This window comes from Pristis pectinata, chromosome 28 (genome assembly GCF_009764475.1).
Source record: "Pristis pectinata isolate sPriPec2 chromosome 28, sPriPec2.1.pri, whole genome shotgun sequence".
NCBI classification, from domain to species: domain Eukaryota; kingdom Metazoa; phylum Chordata; class Chondrichthyes; order Rhinopristiformes; family Pristidae; genus Pristis; species Pristis pectinata.
This window is the reverse complement of record NC_067432.1, coordinates 30,483,998-30,511,687: the sequence shown is the minus strand read 5'-3', so window position 1 is coordinate 30,511,687 and position 27,690 is coordinate 30,483,998. Positions and strand designations below refer to the sequence as shown.

General features: G+C 42.4%; 1 protein-coding gene across 1 annotated transcript in view; it reads left to right on the top strand.

The window, feature by feature from the left end:
* Window positions 1-25,852, top strand: part of LOC127583901 (protein unc-13 homolog B-like) — a 77,498-nt gene extending 51,646 nt beyond the window's left edge. The window contains exons 3-5 of the mRNA XM_052040291.1: window positions 252-351; window positions 22,757-22,874; window positions 25,751-25,852. Coding sequence (XP_051896251.1) covers window positions 252-351; window positions 22,757-22,874; window positions 25,751-25,852 — 320 coding nt within the window. The remainder of the gene's footprint in view (window positions 1-251; window positions 352-22,756; window positions 22,875-25,750) is intronic.
* Window positions 25,853-27,690: the final 1,838 nt, after the last annotated feature.

The following is a 27,690-nucleotide window of genomic DNA, read 5'->3' as shown; positions in this document are numbered from 1 at the left end:
AAGCCATTGGAAATTTCTTGCAAAATATTTTTCAAAATCTCTTCAATTGAGACGTACACCACCCCCCTCACATGCTTAAATCCTTCATAATAGTAGCCTCTGAGTCAAAAATAGACTGTTTGATTTAATGACTTCCCTTATCTTTCATCCATAGGAAATTTGATACTTTTTAAAAACATCTAAAATATCATGTAATAACGTACTCGAGAATATTTTGCAATATGCTGCAACTAACATCTTTTATTTTGCAGATAAATTTAACACATATGTAACTCTAAAAGTTCAAAATTTAAGAAGCACTACTGTGACAAGACGAGGAAATGAACCCAGTTGGGAACAAGATTATATGTTGTAAGTTCAAAAAGTTTGTGGTTATTGTTCTTTATAGTATCAGTATGTAGCATAGAAATGAAGGCTGCAGTTAATCTATGCAAGTAGTCACTAATCAGTGAGAATACAACTGATAAGCCTGTGATGATTGTCAGGATCAGTTGCATTTTGCATTATGTCTACAAGAGGTTGCTCCATGCATACCTGTACAATGGATTTGCTTTTATTTCATCTTAAAATATTGAACATTGGACTGAAAGATATTGGTGACCAGCCGACTTTGTATCTGGCTCCTTGGTGCCAGCCAGTGCTGGTGTATCTAGCATAGCCACCTTGATATGACCATTGTTAACAAGGTAAGTGAGGCAAAAAAGTTGTTTATTGTTCATATTTTTATTAAGTTCACAGTGGTTTAATGTGTTTGGTTAGCACAGACATGATGGGCTGAAGGGCCTTTTCCTGTGCTCTGTTACTTTGAAATTTCAGCTATTGTATCCCTGATTTTTTTCTCTCTTATCATCTTTCGATAAGTTGAAAAAGAGCAATACTAGAAATGGGATGGTTGTGGAATTGGGCCTTGAGGTTGCTGGGAGGCTGTGAAAGGTTAGTGTTGCCCGGAGTTAGCATGAAATTCAACAGCTGCTAGAAGGATGGATCCAGCATGATCTGATTTATTGAGGTTTATGAAGTGGAAAATCCATCCATGAGATGTTTTAAGATCAGTATTGGGTCTGGTGTTGTTTATCATCTATAGTAATGATTTAGATGATAAAGTGGTAAACTGGATCAGCAAATTTGCAGATGACACCAAGATTGGGAGTGTAGTGGACAGCGAGGAAGGCTATCAAAGATGGCAATGTGATCTGGACCAGCTGGGAAAATGGGCAGAAAAATGGCTGATGGAATTTAATACAGGCAAGTGTGAGGTGTTGCATTTTGGGAGGACAAACCAGGATAAGACTGAGACAGTGAATGGTAGGGCTCTGAGGTGTGCGGTAGAACAAAGGGGCCTGGGAATATAGGTTCATAGTTCCTTGAATGTGGCGTCACAGGTAGATAGGGTTGTAAGGAGAGCTTTTGGCACTTTGGCCTTCATAAATCAGGGTATTAAATACAGGAGTTGGGATGTTATGTTGAAGTTGTACAAGATGTTGGTGAGGCCAAATTTAGAGTATTGTGTGCAGTTCTGGTCACCTAACTACAGGAAAGATATCAATAAGGTTGAAAGAATGCAGAGAAAATTTACAAGGATGTTGCTGGGACTTGAGGACCTGAGTTATAGGGAAAGATTGAATAGGTTAGGACTTTATTCCCTGGACCGCAGGAGAATGAGGGGAGATCTTGTAGAAATATACCAAATTATGAGGGGTATAGATAGGGGGAAAAAGCCTGTATGCATTCACTCTAAGGTTGGGTGAGACTAGAAGTAGAAGACGTAGGTTTAGGGTGAAAGGTGAAATACTTAAGGGGAATCTGAGGGGAAACTTCTTCACTCAGAGGATGGTGCGAGTGTGAAATGAGCTACCAGCGGAAGTGGTAGATGCAGGTTCAATTGTAACATTTAAGGGAAATTTGGATAGGTACGTGGATGGGAGGGGTTTGGAGGGATATGGTACGGGTACAGGTAGATGGGACCAGGTAGAAGGTCAGGTCGGCATGGACTAGATGGGCCAAGGGCCTGTTTCTGCACTGTAGTAATCTATGACTCTAAGATCTAACCTCAGCAATGCTATTATACAGAGGGAGGCTAATGCTGTATGATATGTTTCCACATTTTTGAATCCCACTTGGGATTGATGTGCAATAGAATTATATTGGGAGAGACTCATGAATTAGCTTTGCATATGTACCATTATTCTGCAAGTGAATGATTCAAAATAGTAGTGAAATTTCAGCCTGCAGAATAACTGTCTTAAGTTGCTTCAAAGTGGTTTTATAAATGTATTCCAACAGAATTTTGCCTGATAACATTTGCCAAGAGATGGCCAAAGCTATATTTAAAAACTTTATGTTTCTACTGATCCAACAGTTTTTTGCTGTCTTTGGGTTTGTAGATAACATATTCATGCTTCAGAGATACTGTTCAGCTGTCATCACTGGGTTTTAGCTGAGAGAACTGTAAGTGAACAATGATTAACTAGGACCTATGGATATTTCACTGGTGTTGTTCACTACCTCCTAGCCTGAGAGAAGGTCAGGATGTAAGTGGTAAGTATAACCATTGATTAAAGGTAGTTTGCTGTGGTGCAAAAATAGATGATTGGAATCTTTTTGAGTACTGTTGGGTGAGACAGCCTACCTGGGAGAAGCAGCAATGGCAGCTGCGGAAAAGGTGGACATTGTGGAGGGATTGTCTACGGAGTCTCTGTGGGTGGAGGTTAGGAACAGGAAGGGGTCGATAACTTTACTGGGTGTTTTTTATAGGCCACCCAAGAGTGACAGGGCTATTGAGGAGCAGATAGGGAAGCAGATCCTAGAAAGGTGTGAGAACAGCAGAGTTGTTGTGGTGGGGGATTTTAATTTCCCAAACATCGATTGGCATCTCCAGACAGTGAGGGGTTTAGATGGGGTGGAGTTTGTTAGGTGTGTTCAGGAAGGGTTCTTGACACAGTATGTGGATAGACCTACAAGAGGAGAGGCTGTGCTTGATTTGATATTGGGAAATGAACCTGGTCAGGTGTCAGATCTCTCGGTGGGTTAACATTTTGGTGATAGTGATCATAATTCTATCTCCTTTACATTAGCACTGGAGAGGGATAGGAACAGACAGACTAGAAAGGCATTTACTTGGAGTAAAGGGAATGATGAGGCTCTCAGGCAGGAAATTGGAAGATTAAATTCGGAACAGATGTTCTCTGGGAAAAGTACAGAAGATATGTGGCAAATATTCAGGGGGTATTTGTGTGGAGCTCTGCATAGACATGTTCCAATGAGACAGGGGAGTCATGATAGGATACAGGAACCGTGGTGTACGAAAGCTATAATAAATCTAGTCAAAAGGAAAAGAAAAGCATACAAAAGGTACAGAGAGCAAGGTAATGTTAGAGATCTGGAAGAGTACAAGGCTAAAAGGAAGGAACTTAAGAAAGAGATTAGGAGAGCCAGAAGGGGACATGAGAAGGCCTTGGCGGGCAGGATTAAGGAAAACCCCAAGGCGTTCTGCAAGTATGTGAAGAGTAAGAGGATGAGATACGAAAGGATAGGGCCTATCAAGTGTAGCAGTGGGAATGTGTGTGTGGATCTGGAAGAAATAGCAGAGGTACTTAACGAATAATTTACGTCAGTATTCACCACGGAAAAGGTTCTGGGGGATTGTAGTGGGGACTTGCAGCGGCCTGAAAATCTTGAGCATTTAGATATTAGAAAAGAGGTGGTGCTGAAACTTTTGGAAAGCATCAAGTTAGATAAGTCGCCGGGACCGGATGAGATATACCCCAGGTTGCTGTGGCAGGCGAGGGAGGAGATTGCGGAGCCTCTGACGATGATCTTTGCATCATTGATGGAGATGGGAGAGGTTCCGGAAGATTGGTTGCGGATGTTGTTCCCTTATTCAAGAAAGGGAGTAGGGATAGCCCAAGGAATTATAGACCAGTGAGTCTTACCTCAGTGGTTGGTAAGCTGATGGAGAACATCCTGAGAGGCAGGATTTATGAACATTTGGAGAGGTATACTATGATTAGGAATAGTCAGCATGGCTTTGTCAAGGGCAGGTCCTGTCTTACGAGCCTGATTGAATTTTTTGAGGATGTGACTAAGCACATCGATGAAGGGAGAGTAGTAGATGTCGTGTATATGGATTTCAGCAAGGCATTTGATAAGGTACCCCATGCGAGGCTTATGGAGAAGGTGAGGAGACATGGGATCCAAGGGGATATTGCAGTGTGGATCCAGAACTGGCTGGCCCACAGAAGGCAAAGAGTGGTTGTTGAAGGGTCGTATTCTGAGTGGAGGTCGGTGACCAGTCGTGTTCCTCAGGGATCTGTACTGGGACCCTTACTCCTTGTGATTTTTATAAACGACCTGGATGAGGAAGTGGAGGGGTGGGTTAGTAAGTTTGTGGATGACATGAAGGTTGGAGGTGTTGTGGATAGTTTGGAGGGCTGTCAGAGGTTACAGGGGGACATAGATAGGATGCAGAGTTGGGCTGAGAAGTGGCAGATGCAGTTCAACCCAGATAAGTGTGAAGTGGTTCATTTTGGTAGGTCAAATATGTTGGTGGAATATAGTATTAATGGTATGGCTCTTGGCAGTGTGGAGGATCAGAGGGATCTTGGGGTCCGAGTGCATAGGACGCTCAAAGTGGCGGTGCAGTTTGACTCCGTGGTTAGGAAGGCATATGGTGTATTGTCCTTCATCAATCGGGGAATTGAATTTAGGAGCCGAGAGGTATTGTTGCAGCTATATCGGTCCCTGGTCAGACCCCACTTGGAGTATTGTGCTCAGTTCTGGTCGCCTCACTACAAGAAAGATGTGGAAGCCATAGAGAGGGTGCAGAGGAGATTTACAAGGATGCTGCCTGGAATGCAGAAAAAAAAAGCAGGTTGAGGGAACTCGGCCTTTTCTCCTTGGAGGGACGGAGGATGAGGGGGGACCTGATTGAGGTGTATAAGATGATGAGAGGTATTGATAGGGTAGATAGAGACTTTTTCCAAGGGCTGAATTGGTGGCCACAAGAGGACAAAGGTTTAAGGTGCTGGGGAGTAGATATAGAGGAGATGTCAGGGGTAAGTTTTTTACTCAGAGAGTGGTGAGTGCGTGGAATGGGCTGCTGGAAATGGTGGTGGAGTTTTTCAAGCACCTTAAACCTATGTCCTCTTGTGGCAACCATTTCAGCCCTGGGAAAAAGCCTCTGACTATCCACACAATCAATGCCTCTCATCATCTTATACACCTCTATCAGGTCCCCCCTCATCCTCCGTCGCTCCAAGGAGAAAAGGCAGAGTTTCCTCAACCTGTTTTCATAAAACATGCTCCCCAATCCTGGCAGCATCCTTGTAAATCTCCTCTGCACGCTTTCTATGGCTCTCTGCATCCTTCCTGTAGTGAGGCGACTAGAACTGAGCACAGTACTCCAAGTGGGGTCTGACCAGGGTTCTATATAGCTGCAACATTACCTCTTGGCTCCTAAATTCAATTCCATGATTGATGAAGGACAATGCACCATATGCCTTCTTGACCACAGAGTCAACCTGTGCAGCTGCTTTGAGTGTCCTATGGACTCGGACCCTAAGATCCCTCTGATCCTCCACACTGCCAGGAGTCCTACCATTAATACTATACTCTGCCATCATATTTGACCTACCAAAATGGACCACTTCACACTGATCTGGGTTGAACTCCATTTGCCAATTCTCAGCCTAGTTTGGCATCCTATCTATGTCCCGCTGTAACCTCTGACAGCCCTCCATACTATCCACAACACCTCCAACCTTTCTGTCATCCGCAAACTTACTAACCCATCCCTCCACTTCTTCATCCAGGTCGTTTATAAAAATCACAAAGAGTCAGGGTCCCAGAACAGATCCCTGAGGTACACCACTGGTCACTGACCTCCACGCAGAATACGACCCATCAACAACCACTCTTCGCCTTCTGTGGGCTAGCCAGTTCTAGATCCACATTGCAATCTCCCCTTGGATCCCATGCCTCCTTACTTTCTCAATAAGCCTTGCCTGGGGTACCTTATCAAACGCCTTGCTGAAATCCATATACATTACATCTATCGCTCTTCCTTCATCGATGTGTTTATTCACATCCTCAAAAAATTCAATTGACCTGTCCTTGACAAAGCCATGCTGACTATTACTAATCATATTATTACTTCTCCAAATGTTCATAAATCCTGCCTCTCAGGATCTTCTCTATCAACTTACCAACCACTGAAGTAAGACACACCGGTCTATAATTTTCTGAGCTATCTCTACTCCCTTTCTTGAATAAGGGAACAACATCCGCAACCCTCCAATCCTCCAGAACCTCTCCTGTCTCCATTGATGATGCAAAGATCATCACCAGAGGCTCTGCAATCTCCTCCCTCGCCTCCCACAGTAGCCTGGGGTACGTCTCATTTGGTCCTGACGACTTATCCAACTTGATGCCTTCAAAAATTTCCAGCACCTCCTCTTTCTTCATATCTACGTGCTCAAGCTTTTCAGCCTGCTGCAAGTCCTCACTACAATCACCCAGATCTTTCTCTGTAGTGAAGACTGATGTAAAGTATTCATTAAGTACATCTGCTATTTCTTCCAGGTCTATACACACTTTCTCACTCTTGCACTTGATAGGTCCTATTCTTTTGCGTCTTATCCTCTTGATTTTCACATATTTGTAGAATGCCTTGGGGTTTTCCTTAATCCTGTCTGCCAAGGCCTTCTCATGTCCCCATCTGGCTCTCTAATTTCCTTCTTAAGCTCCTTCCCTTTAGCCTTATACTCTTCCAGATCTCTAACATTACGTAGCTCTCTGTACCTTTTGTAAGCTTTTCTTTTCCTTTTAACTAGATTTATTACCACCTTTGTACACCACAGTTCCTGTATCCTATCGTAACTACCCTGTCTCATTGGAACATGCCTATGCAGAACTTCACACAAATATCCCCTGAATATTTGCCACATTTCTGCCTTACTTTTCCCTGAGAACATCTGTTCCCAATTTAAGCTTCCAATTTCCTGCCTGAGAACCTCATAATTCCCTTTACTCCTACTTATTCTAGTCTGTTCCTATCTCTCTCCAATGCTATTGTAAGGCTAAAATGCTATTTATGATCACTATCACCAAAGTGCTTTCCCACTGAGAGATCTGACACCTGACCAAGTTCATTTCCCAATACCAAATCAAGCACAGCCTCTCCTCTGTAGGCCTATCTACATACTTTGTTAAGAATCCTTCCTGAACACACTTAACAAACTCCACCCCATTTAAACCCCTCGCGTATGGAGATGCCAATCGATATTTGGGAAATTAAAATCTCCCATCACAACAACTCTGTTATTATCACACCTTTCTAGGATCTGTTTCCCTATCTGCTTCTCGATATCCCTGTTACTATTGGGCAGCCTATAAAAAACACCCAGTAAAGTTATTGACGCCTTTCTGTTCCTAACCTCCATCCACAGACTCCGTAGACAATCCCTCCATGATGTCCACCTTTTCTGCAGCCGTGACACTATCTCTGATCAACAGTGCCACTCCTCCACCTCTTTTGCCTCCCACCCTGTCCTTTCTGGCACTTGAAGTAACCATTCCAGTCCCTCAGCCATCCAAGTCTCTGTAATGGCCACCACATTGTAGCTCCAAGTATTTATTCAATCTCTAAGCTCATTTGCCTTGTTCACAATACTCCTTGTGTTAAATACTCCTAGCATTGGTTAAAAGAGGGAACATGTGCTTGGAGGCAAAGGATCTGGGCGAGGTCCTAAATAAGAACTTTGTGTCAATATTCACCAAGAGAAGGATACGGAGTATAGTAAGACATGTAAGAAAAGCCATGTTACAGTAAGGCAAGTAAGGAAGGCAATGTTCCAGTGATGATGGAGGTCTTCAATGTGCAGGTAGACTGGGAAAATCAGGTCAGTAGTGGACCCAAAGAAAACGAATTCATGAAATGTCTTTGAGGTGGCTTTTTAGAGCAGCTTGTGGTAGAGCCCACTAGGGAACAAGCAATTCTGGATTTGGTTGTATGCAATGAGACAGACTTGATCAGGGAGCTTAAGGTGAAGAAACCCTTAGGAGGCAGTGACCATAATGATGGAATTCACCTTGCAGTTTGAAAGGGAGAAGCTGAAATCAGACGAAACCATATTACAGTAATAAAGGGAACTGCAGAGGTATGAGAGTGGAACTGGTCAGAGTTGAGTGGAAGGGACCCTAGCACGGAAGATGATGGAGCAGAAATGGCAGAAGTTTCTGGGAGTAATTTGGGAGACACAGTAGAATTTTATCCCAAGGAAGAAGAAGCACACTAAAGGGAGGATGAGGCAACCATGGCTGACCGGGGAAGTCAGGGACAGCATAAAAAGTAAAGAGAAAGCATACAATATAGTGTAGATTAATGGGAAGTCTTAGGATTGGGAAACCTTTAAAAACCAATGGAGGACAACTAAAAAGGCTAAAAGGGGGGAGAAGATGAAATATGAGGGTTAACTAGCCAATAATAGGAAAGAAGATTGCAAAAGTTTTTTTTCAGATACATAAAGCGTAAGAAAGAGGCAAGAATGGACATTATATTGCTGGAAAATGACGCTGGAGAAATAGTAATGGGGAAACAAAGAAATGGCGGAGGAACTGAATAAGTATCTTGCATTAGTCTTCATATTGGAAGACACCAGTAACGTGCCGGAAATTCAAGAGAGTCAGGTGAGTGTAGTGGTTGTTACTCCAGAGAAGGTGCTGGAGAAGCTGAAAGGCCTGAAGGTGGGTAACTTGCCCGGACCAGATGGACTACACCCCAGAGTTGTGAAAGAGGTAGCTGAAGAGACTGTGGAGACATTAATAGTGATCTTTCAAGAATCACTGGAGTCAGAGGACTGGAAAATCGCAAATATAACCCCTCTGTTTAAGAAGGGAGGGAAGCAAAAGATAGGAAATTATAGGCTGGTTAGCCTGATCTCAGTGGTTGGTAAGATTTTAGAATTTGTTATTAAGGATAAAATTTCAGAATACTTGGAAGTACATGATAAAATGGGGTGAAGTCAGCATGGTTTCATTAAAGAGAGATCTTGCTTGATAAATCTGTTAGAATTCTTTGAGGAGGTAACAAGCAGGTTAAACAAAGGAGAGTCAGTGGATGTTGTTTACTTGGGTTTTCAGAAGGCCTTTGGCAAGGTGTACTTTTCAGGATGGCTGCCGGTGACTTGTGGAATTTCACAGGGTCAGTGTTGGGACCACAACTTTTCACATTATACGTTAATGATCTGGATGAAGGAACTGATGGCATTGAGGCCAGGTTTTCAAATGATACCAAGATAGGTGGAGGGACAGGTAGTGTTCTGGAGGCAGGGAGACTGCAGAAGGACTTGGGCAGTTTAGGAGAGTGGGCAAAGAAGTGGTAGATGGAATACAGTGTAGGGAAGTGTGGGGTTATGCACTTTGGTAGAAAGAATAAAGGTGTAGACTATTTTATAAATTGGGAAAGAATTCAGAAATTGGAGGTGCAAAGGGGCTTGGGAGTGCTAATTCAGGATTCCCTTAATGTTAACTTGCAGGTTGAGTTGGGAATAAGAAAGGCCAATGCATTCATTTTGAGAGGACCAGAATATAAAAGTAAGGATATACTGGCTGCACAGGTTGATAGGGTGGTGAAGAAGGCATATGGCATGGTTGCCTTTATTAGTTGAGGCATTGAATTCAAGAGTCACGAAGTTATGTTGCAGCTTTATAAAACTCTGGTTAGGCTGCATCTGGAGTATTGCAATCAATTCTGGTCACCCTGTTATAGGAAGGATGTGGAGGCTTTGGAGAGGGTGCAGAAGAGGTTTACCAGGATGGTGCCTGGATTAAGTGGGCATGTGCTATGAGAACAGGTTGACAAACTTGGGTTGTTTTCTCTGGAATGGCAGAGACTGAGGACCTGATGGAAGTTTCTTAAGATTATGAGGGGCATAGATAGACAGGCAGTATCTTTTTCCCAGGATCGAAATGTCTAATACTAGAGGGCATGCATTTAAGGTGAGGGGGGTAAGTTCAAAGAAGATGTGCGGGCAAGTTTTTTGTTTACACAGAGTGGTGGGTGCTTGGAATGCGCTGCCAGGGATGGTAGTAGAGGCAAATATGATGGAGGCATTTAAGATGTTCTTAGATAGGCACATGAATATTGCAGAGAATTGAGGGATATGGAATCATGTCGGCAGAAGAGACTAGTTTAGTAGGCTTTTAATTACTAGTTTAATTAGTTCGGAACAACATAGTGGGACAAAGGGCCTGTTCCAGTGCTGTACCTTTCATGTTCTATGTTCTACTGCTTAAGTGCTGGTCAGATGTCATTTGGAATATTGTGAGCCATTTTTAGACCTTGTATCTAATGAAAGATGCGCTGGCCCTGGAAAGGGTCCAGAGGAGATTTACAAAAATGATCCCGGGAATGAAAGGCTTAAAGTATGAGGAGCATTTGATGGGTCTGGGCCTGTAGAGTTGTACAGCACAGAAACAGGCCCTTTGGCCTAACAGGTCTATGCTGATTAAGATGTCCCTTTCAAGCAAGTCCCATTTGCCAGCATTTGGCCCATAACCTTCTAAACCTTTCCAATCCATGCACCTGTCCAATTGTCTTTTTAAAAATTGCTTTGTACCTGCCTCAACCACTTCCTCTGGCAGCTCATTCCACAAAGATATCACCCTTTGTGTATGTATGTATGTATATATATAAAAATCCTATTAAATCTTTCCTCTCTGACCTTAAACCTATGCCCCTAGTTCTCGATTCCCCAACCCTGGGAAAAAGACTGAGTGCATTCACCCTATCTATGCCCTTCATGATTTTTTTACACCTCTGTAAGATCACCTCTCAGTCTCTTGCACTCTAAGAATAAAGTTCTAGCCTGTCCAACCTCTCCCTATAACTCAGTCCCTCAAGTCCAGGTAACATACTTGTAAACCTTTTCTGCACTCTTTCCAGTTTAATAACATCTTTCCTGTAGAAGGGTGACCAAAGTTGAAAACAATACTCCAAGTGCGGCCTGATTAGCATCCTGTACAACTGCACCATGACCCCCCAACCTTTATACTCAGTGCCCTGATTTATGAAGGCCAGAGTGCCAAATGCCGCCTTCACCACCCTGTCTGCCTATGACTCCTCGAACAGAAAACTATGTCAGAATCAGAATTAGGGTTATTATCACTGACATATGTCGTGAAATTTGTTTTGCTGCAGCAGTACAGGGCAAGACCTAAAGACATAAAAATTACTATAAGTTACAAAAGTAAGTAAATAGTGAAAAAGAGGAACAATTAGGTGGTGTTCATGGGTTCATCGACCATTCAGAAATCTGATGGCGGAGGGAAAGAACCTGTTCCTGAAATGTTGAGTTTGGGTCTTCAGGCTTCTGTACCTCGTCCCCGATGGTAGTAACATGAAGAGGGCCTGTCCCAGGTTGTGAGGGTCCTTAGTGATGGATGCCGCCGCCTTGAGGCACTGCCTCTTGAAGATGTCTTCGATGGCGAGGACGGTTGTGCCCATGATGGAGCTGGCTGAGTCTACAACCCCTCTGTAGCCTCTTTCGATCCTGTGCATTGGAGCCTCCATACCAGGCGGATAATGCAACCAGTCAGAATTGCTCTCCACTGTACATCTGTTGAAATTTGTAAGAGTCTTTGGTGACATACCAAATCTCCTCAAACTCCTAACGAAGTAGAGCCACTGCTGTGCTGCCTTCATGATTGCATCAATCCTATCCACTCCTGACCCCTCAATGAGGATTGGTGTGTGTTCTCCCGACTTCCCTTTCCTGAAGTCCACAATCAATTCCTTGGTCTTGCTGATGTTGAGTGCGAGTTTGTTGTTGTGACACCACTCAACCAGCCAACCGATCTATACCTCCTCATCACTGTCTGAGATTCTGCAAACAACAGTGGTGTCATCAGCAAATTTATAGATGGGGTATGAGCTGTGCCTATCCACACAGTCATGAGTGTGGCTAGGCACAGCTCAAACCGTTTAAAGATGGTACCGGAGAGAGAGGTGACTTTTTGTGTGCAGCTCCCAAGGGAATTATAAATACTCCCATGTGTTTGTACTCCAAGATCCCTCTGTTATGCAACACTCCCCAAGGCCCTGCTGTCCACTGCGAAATTCCTACCTAGATTTGACTTTCCAAAATGCAACACCTTGCAGTTATCCAAATTAAACTCGATTTGCCATTCCTCAGCCCACTTACTCAGCTGATCAAGATCCCCCTGTAATTTTTGATAACCTTCTTTATTGTCCACTATACCATCTGTTTTAGTATCATCTGCAAAATCACTAACTATGCCTTCTTATCCAAATCGTTAATATAGATGAACAGAAATGGGCCTGGCACCGACCCCTGAGGCACACCACTAGTCACGGGCCTCCAGTCTGAGAAATAACCTTCTGACATCACCCTCTGCTTTCTACCATCAAGCCAATTGTGTATCCAATTAGCCAGTTCTCCTTGGATTCAATATGATCTAACTTTCCAGAGCAGCCTACCATGTGGAACCTTACCAAAGGCCTTACTGAAGTCATTATAAACCACCCTGCCCTCATAGACTTTCTTGGTCACATCATGGAAAAACTCAATCAAGTTTGGAAGACATGATCTCCCATGCACAAAGCTATGCTGACTACCCCTAATCAACCCCTGTCTTTCCAGATACACATATATCATATCCCTCAGAATCCTCTCCAGTAACTTGCCTACCACAGATGTTAGACTTAGTGGTCTATAATTCCCAGGTTTCTCTTTGCCCCACTTCTTAAATAAAGGCACAACGTTTGCCAACCTCTGGGTCTACCAGTACCTCACCCGTGGCTAACGATGATAGATATATCTCAGCCAGGGCTCCTGCAATTTCTTCTCTAGCATCCCGCAGTGTTCTTGGATATATCTAGTCAGGCCCTGGAGATTTGTCTACCTTCATATCTTTTACGACATCTAGCACCTCTTCTACTGTAATGTGGACTATCTGCAAGACCTCCCCATTTACTTTTCATAGCTCCAAAGTCATCTTGCCTTTGTGGTAAAAGCAGAGGAGAGATACTCATTAAGGACCTTTCCCATCTCCTGCAGCTCCACACAAAGATGTCCCCTTTGGTCTTTGAGGGGCCTTACTCTGTATTTGTTTTTTTCCATTAATATATTTATAAAAACTCTTTGGATTCTACTTAATTTTCTCTGCCAAAGCTATCTCATGCCCCCTTTTCACCCTCCTGATTTCCTTCTTGAGTAGAGTCCCGCATCCCCTAAACTCCTGGGATTTGCTTGATCTCAGCTGCCTGTACCTGACCCATTTTTCCTTCTTTTTCCTGGCCAGGGCCTCAATATCCCTCGTCATCCAGGGTTCCCTATTCCTGCCAGCCTTGCCCTTCTCTCTAACGGGAACATGCAGACCTTGAGCTCTCACTATCTCACCTTTAAAAGCCTCCCACTTGCCTGTGGTTCCTTTGCCCACAAACAACCTACTCCAACCAACCTTTGTAAACTCCTTTCTCATATCATCAAAAATCACCCTGCCCCAATTTAAAACTTGAATCTATGGACCAGCTCTGTCCCTTTCCATAACTAGTTTAAAACTAATGGTCATTGGTCCCAAGGTCCCCACTGTCACCTGAGTCACTTGCCCCGCTTTATTACCCAAGAATAGGTTAAGCTTTGCCCTCTCCCTCATAGGGCCCTCTATATATTGCCAAAGGAAGCTTTCCTGAACGCACTTAACAGATTCCACCCCACCTAAGTCCTTAATGGTATGGCAGTCCTAGTCTATATTAGGAAAGTTAAAATCCCCTACAATGACAACCCTATTATTCTTGTAACTCTCCACAATCACCCTGCATATTTTGTTCTTCTAATTCCCATTGACTATTTGGGGGCCTATAGTACCATAGAACAGTACAGCACAATACAGGCCCTTCGGCCCACAATGTTGTGCCGACCTTTAAACCTCACCTCAGACTATCTAACCCCTTCCTCCCACATATCCCTCTATTTTACATTCCTCCATATGCTTATCTAGCAACCTCTTGAATTTGACCAATGTACCTGCCTCCACCACCACCCCACACAGTGCATTCCATGGCCCAACTGCTCTCTGGGTAAAAAACCTTCCTCTGATATCTCCCTTGAACTTCCCACCTATTACTTTAAAGTCATGCCCTCTTGTATTGAGCATTGGTGCCCTGGGAAAGAGGCACTGGCTGTCTACTCTATCTATTCCTCTTAATATTTTGTACACCTCTACAATCCCAACAATGCGATCATACCCTTCTTATTTCTCAGCTCCACCTATAAAGCCTCACTAGATGATCCTTCAGTAATTTCTTCTCTGACTACTGCTGTGACATTCCTGTTAATGAGAAATGCAACTCTCCTTCCTCTCTTTCCTCTGCTTCTAACCTGCCTAAAGCATCTGTACCCTGGAACATTAAGCTGCCAGTTGATTTAAGTTCAGAAGGATGAGAGGGGATCTCGTTGAAACGAGTATTGAAAGGCCTGGATCTAGTGGATGTGGAGAGGATGCTTCCATCAGTTGAAAAGTCTAGGATCTGAGTGCACATTTTCAGAATAAGGGGATGTCCTTTTGGAACTGAGATGAAAAGGAATTTCTTCAGCCAGTGGGTGGTGAATCTGTGGAATTTGTTGCCACAGAGGGCTGTAGATGCCAAGTCATTGGGTTTATATAAAGCAGAGATTGATAGATTCTTGATTGGTAAGGGGGTTAAATGTTATGGGGAGAAGGTGGAAGAATGGGGTTGAGAAAAGAATAAAAGATCAGCCATAATTAAATGACGGAGCAGACTCGTTGGGCAGAATGGCCTAATTCTGCTCATATATCTTATGGTCTTATGGATAGTGAGATCAGTGTGGAGCATGCCAATGTGCTCAGGCATTTTGAGACAAAGAAGGAGGTGGTGGTGGGTCTCCTAAAGAACATTGTCCCTAGGGCCTGATGGGATATACCCCAGGTTATTGAGAGAGACAAGAGATGAGATTGCTGGGGCCTTGACCAAGATCTTTGTGTCCTCTCTATCCATAGGCAAGGTCCCAGAGGACTGGTGAGTAGCTATGTTTTTGCTTTGTTCAAGAAGGGAAATAGGGTTAATCCTGAACACTATAAACTGGTGAGTCTCACATCGGTGGTAGGGAAGATATTGGTGAGGATTATTAGGGATAGGATTTATGACAATTTGGAAAAGCATAGCCTATTTATTGACAGTCAGCATGGCTTCATGTGGAGCAGATTATGTCTTACTTGATTGAGTTTTTTTGAGGAGGTGACCAAGGTGATTGATGAAGGTAGAGCTGTGGATGTTGCCTCCATGGATTTCAGTAAGGCATTTGATAAACCCCCTTATGGTAGGCTCATCCAGAAGATGAAGATGCATGGGATCCGTGGTAACTTGGATGTTTGGATTCAGAATTGGCTTGCCCATTGAAGACAGAGGATAGAAGTAGATGGGTCTTATTCTGGCTGGAGGTCCATGACTAATGGTGTTCAGCAGGGATCTGTACTGGGACCTCTGCTGTTTGTGATACATACAGTATAAATGACTTGAATTAAAACGTAGATGGGTAGGTTGGTAAATTTGCAGATGACACAGATTGGTGGCGTTGTGGATAATATAGAAGGTTGCCAAAGGATACAGTGGGATATAGATCAATTGCAGATATGGGCAGAGAAGTGGCTGATGGAGTTTAATCTGGGCAAGTGTGAGGTTTTGCACTTTGGGAGATCAAATGTAAAGGGCAAGTACACAGTTAATGACAGGACCATTAACAGCATTGAGATACGGAGGGACCTTGGGGTCTAAGTCCATAGTGAGAAAGGACATTTAGTTCCTGTGTTTTACAGCTGCTAAAGAGACAGGATGCTGCAAGTGCTTAAAAATCAGGACAGCTTCATACAAACATGGTTCAGCAGGACAGGAAGATATTTAATTGGGGAAGGGCAAATTATGAGGCTATAAGGCTAGAACTGGTGAGTGTAAACTGGGATCACATCTTTGAAGGGAAATGTACTATGGAGATGTGGTCGTTGTTCAGGGATCTCTTGCAGGATGTTAGGGATCAACTTGTCCCAGTGAGGCAGAGAAAGAATGGCAGGGCAAATGAACCATGGGTGACAAGAGAGGTGGAACATCTAGTTAGGAGGAAGAAGGCAGCATACATAAGGTGTAGGCAGCAAGGATCAGATAGGGCTCGTGAGGAATATAGAGTAGCAAAGAAGGAACTTAAGAAGGGGCTGAGGAGAGCAAGAAGGGGTCATGAAAAGGCCTTGGCGAGTAGGGTTAAGGAAAACCCCAAGGCATTTTTCACTTATGTGAGGAGCAGAAGGATGACGAGAGTAAAGGTAGGACCGATTAGAGACAAAGGTGGAAAGATGTGCCTGGAAGCTGTGGAAGTGGGTGAGGTCCTCAATGAATATTTCTCTTCAGTATTCACCAAGAAGAGGGGCCTTGATGACGCTGAGGACAGTGTTGGTAAGGTTAATGTTCCAGAGCATGTGGAGAGAGGATGTGTTGGAGCTGTTAGAAAATATTAGGATTAGGACAGATAAGTTCCTGGGGCCTGACGGAATATTCCCCAGGCTGCTCCGAGAGGTGAGGGAGGAGATTGCTGAACCGTTGTCCACGGGAATGGAGGGTGGCAAATGTTGTCCCTTTATTCAAAAAAGGTAGTAGGGATAGTCCAGGGAATTATAGACCAGAGAGCCTTACATCTATAGTGGGCAAGCTGTTGGAAAGGATTCTTAGAGATAGGATCTACGAGCATTTAGAGAATCATGATCTGATTGGGGACAGCCAGCATAGCTTTGTGAAGGGCAGATCATGTCTCACAAGGCTGATAGTGTTCTTTGAGGAGGTGACCAGGAAGATTGATGAGGGTAGTGTAGTAGATGTGGTCTACCTGGATTTTAGAAAGGCATTTGACAAGGTTCCACATGGTAGGGTTCTTCAGAAGTCAGAGGGCATGGGATCCAGGGAAGCTTGGCCGTGTGGATTCAAAATTGGCTTGCCTGTAGAAAGCAGAGGGTTGTGGTGGAGGGAGTGCATTCAGATTGAAGGGCTGTGACCAGTGGTGTCCCACAAGGATTGGTTCTGGGACCTCTGCTTTTCGTGATTTTTATTAATGACTTAGATGAGGGGGTAGAAGGGTGGGTTGGCAAGTTTGCAGATGACACAAAGGTTGGTGGTGTTGTGGATAATGTAGAGGATTGTCGAAGATTGCAGAGGGACATTGATAGGATGCAGAGCTGGGCTGAGAAGTGGCAGATGGAGTTCAATCCAGAGAAGTGTGAGGTGGTACACTTTGGAAGGACAAACTCCAGGGCGGAATACAAATTTAATAGCAGGATTCTGGATAGTGTGGGGGAGCAGAGGGATCTGGGGGTTCATATCCACAGATCCCGGAAAGTTGCCTCACAGGTGGATAGGGTAGTTAAGAAAGCTTATGGGATGTTAGCTTTCGTAAGTCGTGGGATCGAGTTTAAGAGCCACAAGGTAATGATGCAGCTCTACAAAACTCTGGTTAGACCACACTTAGAGTACTGTGTCCAGTTCTGGTTGCCTCATTATAGGAAAGATGTGGAAGCATTGGAAAGGGTGCAGAGGAGATTTACCAAGATGCTGCCTGGTTTAGAGAGTATGGATTATGAGGAAAGACTATGGGAGGAAAGACTCTTTGGAGAGAAGGAGGATGAGAGGAGACATGATAGAGGTGTACAAAATATTAAGAGGAATAGATAGAGTAAACAGCCAGCGCCTCTTTCCCAGGGCACCAATGCTCAATACAAGAGGGCATGGCTTTAAAGTAATGGGTGGGAAGTTCAAGGGAGACATCAGAGGAAGTTTTTTTTCACCCAGAGAGTGGTTGGGGCATGGAATGCACTGCCCGGGGCAGTGGTGGAAGCAGGTACTTTGGTCAAATTCAAGAGGTTGCTAGATAAGCATATGGAGGAATTTAAAATACAGGGATATGTGGGAGGAACGGGTTAGATAGTCTGAGGCGTGGTTTAAAGGTCGGCACAACATTGTGGGCTGAAGGGCCTGTATTGTGCTGTACTGTTCTCTGATTCTATGAAACTTGGGTTGTTTTCTCTTGAGTGGTGGAGGCTGAGGGGAGACCGGATAGAAGTTTATAAAATGATGAGAGGCATAGATAGAGTAGACCGTGAGCATCTTTTTCCCAGGGTAGAAATGTCTAATACTAGAGGGCATGGATTTAAGGTGAGAAGGGGAGAGTTCAAAGGACTTTACATAGAGAGTGAGGGGTGCCTGGAATGGGCTGCCAGGGGTGTACGATAGAGGCATTTAAGAGGCTCTTAGAATGGAGAGATATGGACCATGTTCAGGCAGAAGGGATTAGGTGTCATTAGCTTAATTAGTTCAGCACAACATTTTGGGCCGAAGGCCCTGTTCCTGTGCTGTACTGTTCTATGTACCTTGTGTTTGTGTGGTTGGTGCTCTGTTCATTGGTTACAGTATCCAGTGCTAAAACCTGTGCAATGCAGAGTAGGCGTTTGCCAGAATTCTAGGCTTTGTGGATTTTGGCTAAGCTCTAGCAAGACTCTTTTTAAGATGTTTTAGAATTAACATAACTCCTGGAAGCCTTTTGAATAACAGAAGATGTCTCCTAGAATCATATTAAAGATGATCCACAACAATCTATTTTGTTCCTAAAAAAAAGTATTCTGCCTCTTGGAATGCTGAGAACTGGCAGAATGAATGCTGTTTTGTTTCCAGAATACAGAACAGACTCCAGCTCTGTCCTTCAGATAAGCAGTTTGATGTGACAATGTGAACCCAGAGAGCTGTCTTATCTGAACATCATTTAAAATCCAGAAAGAGCTGCAGATGCATCCTCACATTATCCACATAATTCATTTGAAGAAAGAAAACAGAAAAAAAAAATTAACAGAGCTTGTAAAATATTTTGCAAAGGATTTAAATACGTAAACAAAGAGAGCATGCTATGGAAAAGCATTTCATAGTGTTCTGATAAACATGGCCATGTCTGGTTATCCTGTTTAAATATATAATTTACTGAACCATGTTTGTATGAAGCCATCCTGATTTTTACGCACTTGTAGCATCCTGTCTCTTTAGCAGTTGTAAAACAAAGGAACTAAACGTCCTTTTCCATACTGAGCTGTGGAAGAATGTTATATGGTAGTGATTTTTCAGGTTAGATATTACCTGCCAAGAAACTATCGAGTGTTTATTGGAAGTTTCAGCTCTGCAGTTTCAGACCTGGATCACAGAATAGGATCATGGATACAGGAACTTTTGGCCCAACTTGTCCATGCCGACCAATATGCCCATCTGAACCAGGCCCATTTTCCCATGTTTGCCCTATAAACTTTTCCTATCCATGAATGTGTCCAAACATCTTTTAAACAGTTGTAAGTGTTCCTGTCTCTGCCACTTCCTCTGACTGCATGCTCCATACCCACCACCTGTATGAAAAAACCTGTCCTCTGGTCCCCTTTAAATCTTTCCACTCTCAACTTAAATCTATGCCCCTCTAGTTTTAGACTCCCCTACCCTGGGGAAAAAGACTGTGACCATTCTCCCTCATTATTCACCCTTGTATGCCCTTCATTATTTTATAAACCTCTATAAGGTCACCACTCTGCCTCCTGCATTCTGGGAAAACAGTCCCAGCCCATCCAGTCTCTCCTTATAACTAAAGCCTTGCAGTCTGGACAACATCCTTGTGAATCTTTTCTGCACCCTCTCTAGCTTCATCACATCCTCCCAATAGTATGGTGACCAGAGCTGCCCATAATATTCTGTGCAGTCTTGCCCAGAGTATTATACAGCTGTAAAGATGACATCCCAATTACACCACCAATTCTGGTGTCATCTACAAACTTACTAATCATGCCACCTACATTCACATCCAGATCATTAATATTAATGACAAACAACAGTGGACCTAACACCGATCCCTGCGGCACACCACTGGTCACAGGCTTCTAATCTGAAAAGCGACCCACCGCTGTCACCCTCTGCCTCCTATCACTAAGCCAATTTTGTATCCAATTGGCTAGCTCACTCAGGATCCCATGTGATCTAACTTTCCAGAGCAACCTGCCATGCGGGACCTTGTCAAAGCCCTTGCTAAAGTACATGTAGACAAGCTCTCGTGAATCCTCTTGGTTGCCTCTTCAAAAAAAAAGCTCAATCAAGTGTGCGAGACCTGATTTCCCATGCACAAAGCCATGCTAACTGTCCCTTATCAGTCTTTGCCTTTCTAAGTACTAATACTGTACATACTGGGGATCTGATCTGATCCCCAGTTCCACCCTCTGCTCAGTGGTGAGTTCAGGGACATTTTATAACTGACTGAGCCAAGAGAGTGGCAATTTGTATCTTGCTTCTTAAGTTTATGCTAGGTGCTGCTGGTATAGAAACTGTAGCAGCATCAATTTGATTAGCATCATCAACAAACAAAAATCTTAGCTGAGCTTACCTTAGTTGGTTTCTCTGTATATTTAGTTTTTAAAAAAAATTACCTAGTTAATTAATCAGTTAAATTAAGTGAAATTGTAAGTATTTTTTGAAAAATTGCCTATCAGGACCATTTTAAACAGTGACAGCCTTTGACAGCAGAGTCTGTGAGGGTGGTGCTGAGGGGACCTTGGGATGTTGTGACTGGATGCATGATCACTTTGTGCAGTCTGAACAGTTGTGGAACTGAGGCCTTAAAAGATCTCAGAGTTGCGTGGCTGCAAAAGGTTATCTGGGGTCTTGAGGTTGAGTATGGGTGGTAAAACAGATTATATATAAGTCATTTTCTTGGGTATAAGATGCTGAAAGTAATTCAAATTTAACTGAGATCTCTGCTAAGGAAACTGCTACACCAATTTCGCATTCTACCTGAGTCCTTCAATTCATTACTTAGTTTTGCTTGCAGAAAGGATGAATGCATAATTTGGTTCATCACAGTATTCCTTCTGTTCCATGGTTTTAAAGAATTGCCCAAGAATCATGCCTCCACACTGAACTTTAGTTGAATGTGAAATAGTATATCTTGTTGAAAATGACTTTATTCTAAGGTGTAAAGTGCCAGACAACGTAGCCTGAAGTATCAGTGACTCAGCACACTGCTCATATGTGGCTACAGAAAATACATCAGTCTAAAATTCCACTTGATTATAAAATTAAAACCAGAGCCAAAAACAACCAGACCACAGCTAATCTAAACCCAACTCAAGCCTGAGTACTGATAATTTTTTTCTATTCCTTCCCATTGTAAGAACAGAATTCACATTTGGCAATACCAAGTGGTAAGCCAAACTGCATGGCACAACTGGCCTGTCCAGAGCCTGAATGTTTTACCTGACCTGAACTGAACCCAGTACATAAAGTGGGATCCTGTCTGGATGGGGATGGGAATCCTCTCCAGCAGAAAAATCAGAGGGAAAAATCAGAGTAAGTGGGGGGGAGGAATGACAAATAGAGTTTAATTTGGATAAGTGTGGGGTGTTGCATTTTGGAAAGTCAAATTCAGGTAGGACTATCATAGTGAAAGGCAGGGCCTTGAAGTCTGTAGAACAGAGGGATCTTGGAGTACAAGTACATTGCTCACTGAAAGTAGAGTCACAGGTAGACAGGGTGGTGAAGAAGGCTTTTGGCACGCTAGCCATCATTTGTTGGAGCATTGAGTATAAAAGTTAGGAGGTCATGGTGCAGTTGTACAGGACGCTGGTGAGGCCGCAGTTGGAGTATTGTGTTCAGTTTTGGTTGCCCTGCTATAGGAAAGACGTTATTAAACTAGAAAGAGTGCAGAAAATATTTACAAGGAATTTGCCAGGACTTGAGTGACTGAGTTATAGGGAGAGGTTGGACAGGCTAGGACTTGATTCCTTGAAGTGTAGGAGACTGAGAGGTGATCTTATAGAGGTGTACAAAATCATGAGGGGCATAGATGGGGTGATCTTTCTCCCAAGGTTGGGAAATCAAAAACTAGAGGGTTAGAGGGTTTAAGGTGAGAGGGTAAAGATTTAATAGGAACTTAGGGGGCAACTTTTTTACACAAAGGATGGTATCTATGTGGAATGAGCTGCCAGAGGAAGTGGTTGAGGCAGGTACAATAACCACTTTTAAAAGACAGATAGACAGGTACATGGATTGGAAAGGTTTAAAGGTTATGGGCCAAATGCTGGCAAATGGGACTAGCTTGGATGGGGCAGCTTGGTCAGCATGGACCAGTTGGGCCGAAGGGCCTGTTTCTGTGCTGTATGACGATGAATATTTTTTCTGTTTAACATTTTGAAAATGGCCAATTATTATCATTGGAATATTATAGAAAACTGCTGTACAAGTAGGCTTTGTGACTATTACATATAATTTCTAGGAAAATTTAAATAAATAAGCAATTCCCCTGGTGATCTTCTTTATTGTGAAATGGGGAAAATGGCATATTAGTTCTGTCTGTGCTCTTGTAACAATTATTAACATATAAATTGTTGTAGTGGAGAGGAAAACAAGTGTAGAGACACTAGCAGGAAGGCAGTGCATCAATGGGGTAAATTGTCATCAGTCTCAGTGCTGACTTCAGTGAATGAAAAGTGCAAAGGCAAGTCCATTTGAGGGCTGATACCTTTGCATGTACTTGGTTGGAGGAACCAAAGATAAATTTCTTCTCTAAGGTGTCTGATCAATTTGTGCTTGAGCATTAATTGATCATTACAAATGTTATCTGCATATGTGTATACAATTTATTAAAACAGCTTATTTCTTTTACAGTGAAATTAATGATTTGGGAAAGGGTCTTGTTGTTGAAGTATGGGACAAAGGCTTGATATGGGATGCTCTTCTGGGCACTGTATGGATTCCTCTCAGAAATATTGAACATGCAACTGAGGTAAGTGATTTTAAAATCTAAGTGATGAAAATATAACATTTGAATCTTGAAGCAAAAAATTTCTGCTCAGTTCATTGTCAGAAGTGTTTAGCAAAGCTGTCGTGCTGCATCTGAATTGTAAAAGGAATTCTTTCTCATTTATCCTGAAATTTATAATATAAGTAAAAAGAACATTTTTATATTGCACCCAACTTTGCCATTTACTTTGCATCAAGGTGAACCTGGCAGTGATATATTGAATAAAATTGCATACAATTCATTGACTAATTTGAAACTATCCTAGTTTCAATTTGTGAAATTGTTTTATTGATGAAATGTGCTTTTGGCAAACTACCATAATATTTCTACATTGGGGTAATTTATGGTCACCGAATAACTGACCAACCAGCGCATCTTTGAGATGTGAGAAGAAAATAGAACACTCGGGGGAAATCCATGCGGTTATAAAGATGATGTGCAAACTCCACACAGGCAGCAATGGGGTGAGATTGAATCTGGGCCACAGGAGCTGTGAGGCAGCAGCACCACCTGCTGTACTGCCACTGTGCAAGATTAGTCTGTTGCCTGCTCCCTTACCTGTTTGTTCAGTAAAAATCAATCATCCTTTGATTTAAAATTAACAATCCCTTCTTTGCGGGAAATGTGCATTGATCCCTTTAGAACTTTGGTCATGTGTAATTCTATGTCTTTAGCTGGCCACTGAGTGAAAACGTGGCAGCTTTATTTCTTTGCATTAAATTAAATCTGTCTTCTGTGTGCTAGTTTAGCTGATTATACATGCATTCTTTATTCTTTTACTGTGTGCTTAATCTTCCCAATTTTATTTGTAAGCAAATTTGAATAATATACTTCCAGAGGGCCAAATTCAATTAATTGTACTCAGTGTACAAAAGTGGATCAGGACTTCTTTTAATGATCTCTTGATTCAAAAATAGTTGAGGGTAAATTACATTTTGCTTGGAATGGCTCTCTATTTACCTGTTCCTTCTGATGCATTACTGCAGCTTTCCTGCTGACAACAAAACAGTATAATCAACGGATTTGGCTGAAAAATGAAGTGTTGAACTTTCGAACTGAAATGATGCTGTTGAATTTGCTTCTTCTCAGAAATAATAACAGTACAAATAAAATCAGTGACGTTAGCTGCAGTTTTCCAGCATAGCCAGTGAACTATAGATTCTATGTATATATTAAGAGTAAAAGGCTGGCTAGGGAGAGAAAAGGTGCCCTAAGGATCAACATGGCTGTCTATGTGTGGAGCCACAGGAGATGGGTGAGATTTTTAATGAATATTTCTCATAACTTTTTACTGTGGAGAAAATAATGGATGCTAAAGAAATGAGGGAAATAACTTGTGATGTCTTGGACTGCATACAGATTACAAGGGAGGAGGTATTGGTGGCCTTAAAGTGCATTAAGGTGGACCAATCTCTAGGGCCTGATTGCGTGCATCCTCAGAACTTGTGGGAAGCTAGGAAAGAAACTGTGGAGGCCCTTGCAGAAATATTTGCTTCATCTTTAGACACGGGTGAAGTTTTGGAAGACTGGAGGATGGCTAATGTTATACTGCTATTTAAGAAGGGCAGCAAAGACAAGCCAGCAAACTACAGGTCAGTGAGTCTGACATCAGTGGTGGGTAAGTTACTGGAGGGAATTCTGAGAGACGGGATCTACCAGCATTTGGATAGACAAAGTCTGATCAGGGATAGTCAGCGCAGCTTGTGCGTGAGAAATCATGTCTGACAAATCTGTGAGAGTTTTTCGAAGAGGTAACTGAGAGGATAGGGCAGTGAATGTTGTCATTTGGACTTTAGCAAGGCCTTCGACAAGGTCCCACATAGATTGAAGGGTGACCTTATAGAGGTGTATAAAATCATGAGGGGTATGGATAGGGTGAAAGCATATAGTGTTTTTTCCAGGGAAGGGGAACTAAAAACTAGAGGGCATGGGTTTAAGGTAAGAGGGGAAAAATTTAAAAGGGACCTGAAGGGCAATGTCTTCACACAGCGGCTGGTGTGTACATGGAATATGCTGCTCGAGAAAGTGGTTGAGGCAGGTACAATAAAAACATTCAAAAGATTTGGATAAGTACGTGGATAGGAAGGGTTTAGTGGGATACGGGGGCAAATGGGACTAGCTTGATCGGCACCATGTTGGCATGGACAAGTTGTGCTGTACACTTTATTACTCTTAATTCTATGATCATGGTAGATGGCAGCTTTTGGAATTTCTTGGAGATGAGCAAAGTTGTAAAGAAGTGCATCACCAAATGGCAACTTGCTATGGTTTCAAATTGTGAGCCTTTCCCCTGAAATGTACAAAATTTAACCATTTTCAATATGAGGATCCATTCCTCATGTTGGATATTTAGATGTCTGGCATTTTTTTAGCTCGGGGGGATTTTAAAAACTATTTTTCTACTTAAAACAGTAGTATATGTCACTACTCTGTTACCAAATTTAATATATTCCTTCAAAATGCTATCCAGTAACCCAAGGGCTTATAGATACAATAAAATATTGTCCAAACATTGAAAGATGCATATACACATGTCCTGGGCCCAGCACATGGATACAATCACAAGGAAGGCATGCCAGCCTTTCTTATAAGGTTAAGGAGATTTGGTATGCCACTGAAAACTCTCTCAAACTTCTAAAAAATGTTCTGTTGAAAGTATCCTGACTGGTTGCATCATGTTCTGGCATGGCAATTCGAATGCACTGGAACATAAGAAGCTGCAAAGAGTAGTGGACTCAGCCCAATACATCACTGGCACATCCCTCCCCACCATTGGTAGTATCTACATGAGGTGCTGCCTCAAGAAGGCAACATCTATCATCAAAGATCCTCATCGTCCCGGTGCCATCTTCTTGCAGCTGCCATTGGGGAGGAGGTACAGAAGCCTGAAGTCCCACACCACCAGGTTCAAGAATGGCTACTTCCCTTCAACAATTCAGTTCTTGAATCCACTTGCATAATCCTAGTCACTACTTGAGTATAGCAGCATGTGACCACTTTGACTACTTTGCACTATGATGGACTTTTTTTTGTTGTTCTAGTTGTGTTCTTGTATAATTTTGTATAATTTATGTTTAATTTATGTTTTTCTTATGAATGTTGTATATCTGATGCTGCTTGTGCTTGTGATGCTGCTGCAAGTATGTTTTTTCATTGCACTTTGTGCATACATGTACTTGTGCATACGACAACTAACTCAACTTTGACTCGAACGGAAATTTATCTGAATTTTGTAGCTTGTACATTAACAAAAACCTGATTTTGTGAGAATGGCTTTGTATCTTGAAGCTGTTTTTTCCAGATCATGTATGTGTTCATACTGTAATCCTGAAGGTACAGCTGAATAATGTGGTCTCTCTGTCTTATTAAGTTGTCACAGACCATCTGGAACATTCAACATGCTACCTTAAAAGCTCAACATGTACATAGTTTAAGTGTGCTGCCTTTGAAATAAACTACTGTGTCTTTGGATGGAATACTGTTGTCAGTTTGTAAAGTTTTCACATTGAGGATGGTGGTTTTTCTCAGAATTGCTGAAGGGCTTAGACTGGCTTTTCAAGTTTTTGATGAATTTGTAGCACTTAAATTGATCTTTTTTTCTGTGTTTTCCTTCAAAGACTTCCAAGGAATATCATTTGTCCAAGGTGTCTGCTTGGAGTGGTGGAAATGTGTGGTACAGCAAGCCCCAGAGGCAGTGCTGATTTTTACATGCACCATGTTTAGCTGTGTCACAGTTGAATAGGACTGGGGTAACTTGCAATGCTCCAACAGGAGCATTGCCAGGTATGACTAAGTTTATGAACCATTCATCTTAAATATCAAATGAATGGACATATTCTTTAAGATGAATAATCTCATGGAGATTGAAGGAGAAGGTGATATTGTGAAATCCCAAAAGAATGTGGCATGTTAATGTTCCTGTTAAAAGAAAATCAAGACTCTTGGCATGGGCTGAGCCAAAAGCAAATGGCATATGAACTTCAACCATGATAGTCAGCTGGACCTGACCATGCACATGAACAAAGGGCCCTGCTCATACTGCAAGTAATCTTGTGAACTTGTCTTCACTCAAGGTCTTCAAGGCCGAGATGGATAAAATCTTACAAGGAATGGATCATTGCTCATTTAACCAAGATGATCTGTTAAATGCACAGAAAAAGAAAATATTCTGATATTGGAAGAACTGTTCCAGAGATAATATGAGCACAAAACGAACATGAAGTGAATCAAACGAACACAACTGTATCTTAGTTTGAAGATTACAACCAGTGAAGGCAGAGACCAGCATCAATGGGCTGAATATATAGTGGAGCTAAAGGTTGTTTCTTGGGATGATTCATTATTATGCTCAATTGTTTTTTTAAGCATAGATTCGCTACTCTCTCTGTATCCATGTGTGTGTCCATACTGGGATTCTGATCAGTGAGGAGTATCATGTGGCAGGCTAGCTTTGCAGAGCTGTAACATCATCACAGATGGTCTGGAACATTCAGTCTGGCTTAAAGTCTCAATACATAAATAGTTCTAAGTGTGCTATCTTTCAACATAAGTCGCTACCACTTTAGAATATTTATACTGTCTTATTACCTTTGTGAAGACACTACAGCTTTGAATTATTGGGGGCAATTAAGATTGAGCTGAATTTTATTTCAGAGGCATTGCTGTCTGTTTCTGTGCCTGTGTCTTTTTAAATTTAAAACATTTTGTGCAATATTTCATGAATGTTTCCAGTTAACAACAAAGAAATCAGTTCCACCAGCACAAGAATGAGTCAGAACCTTCTTGTACTGCTAACCTA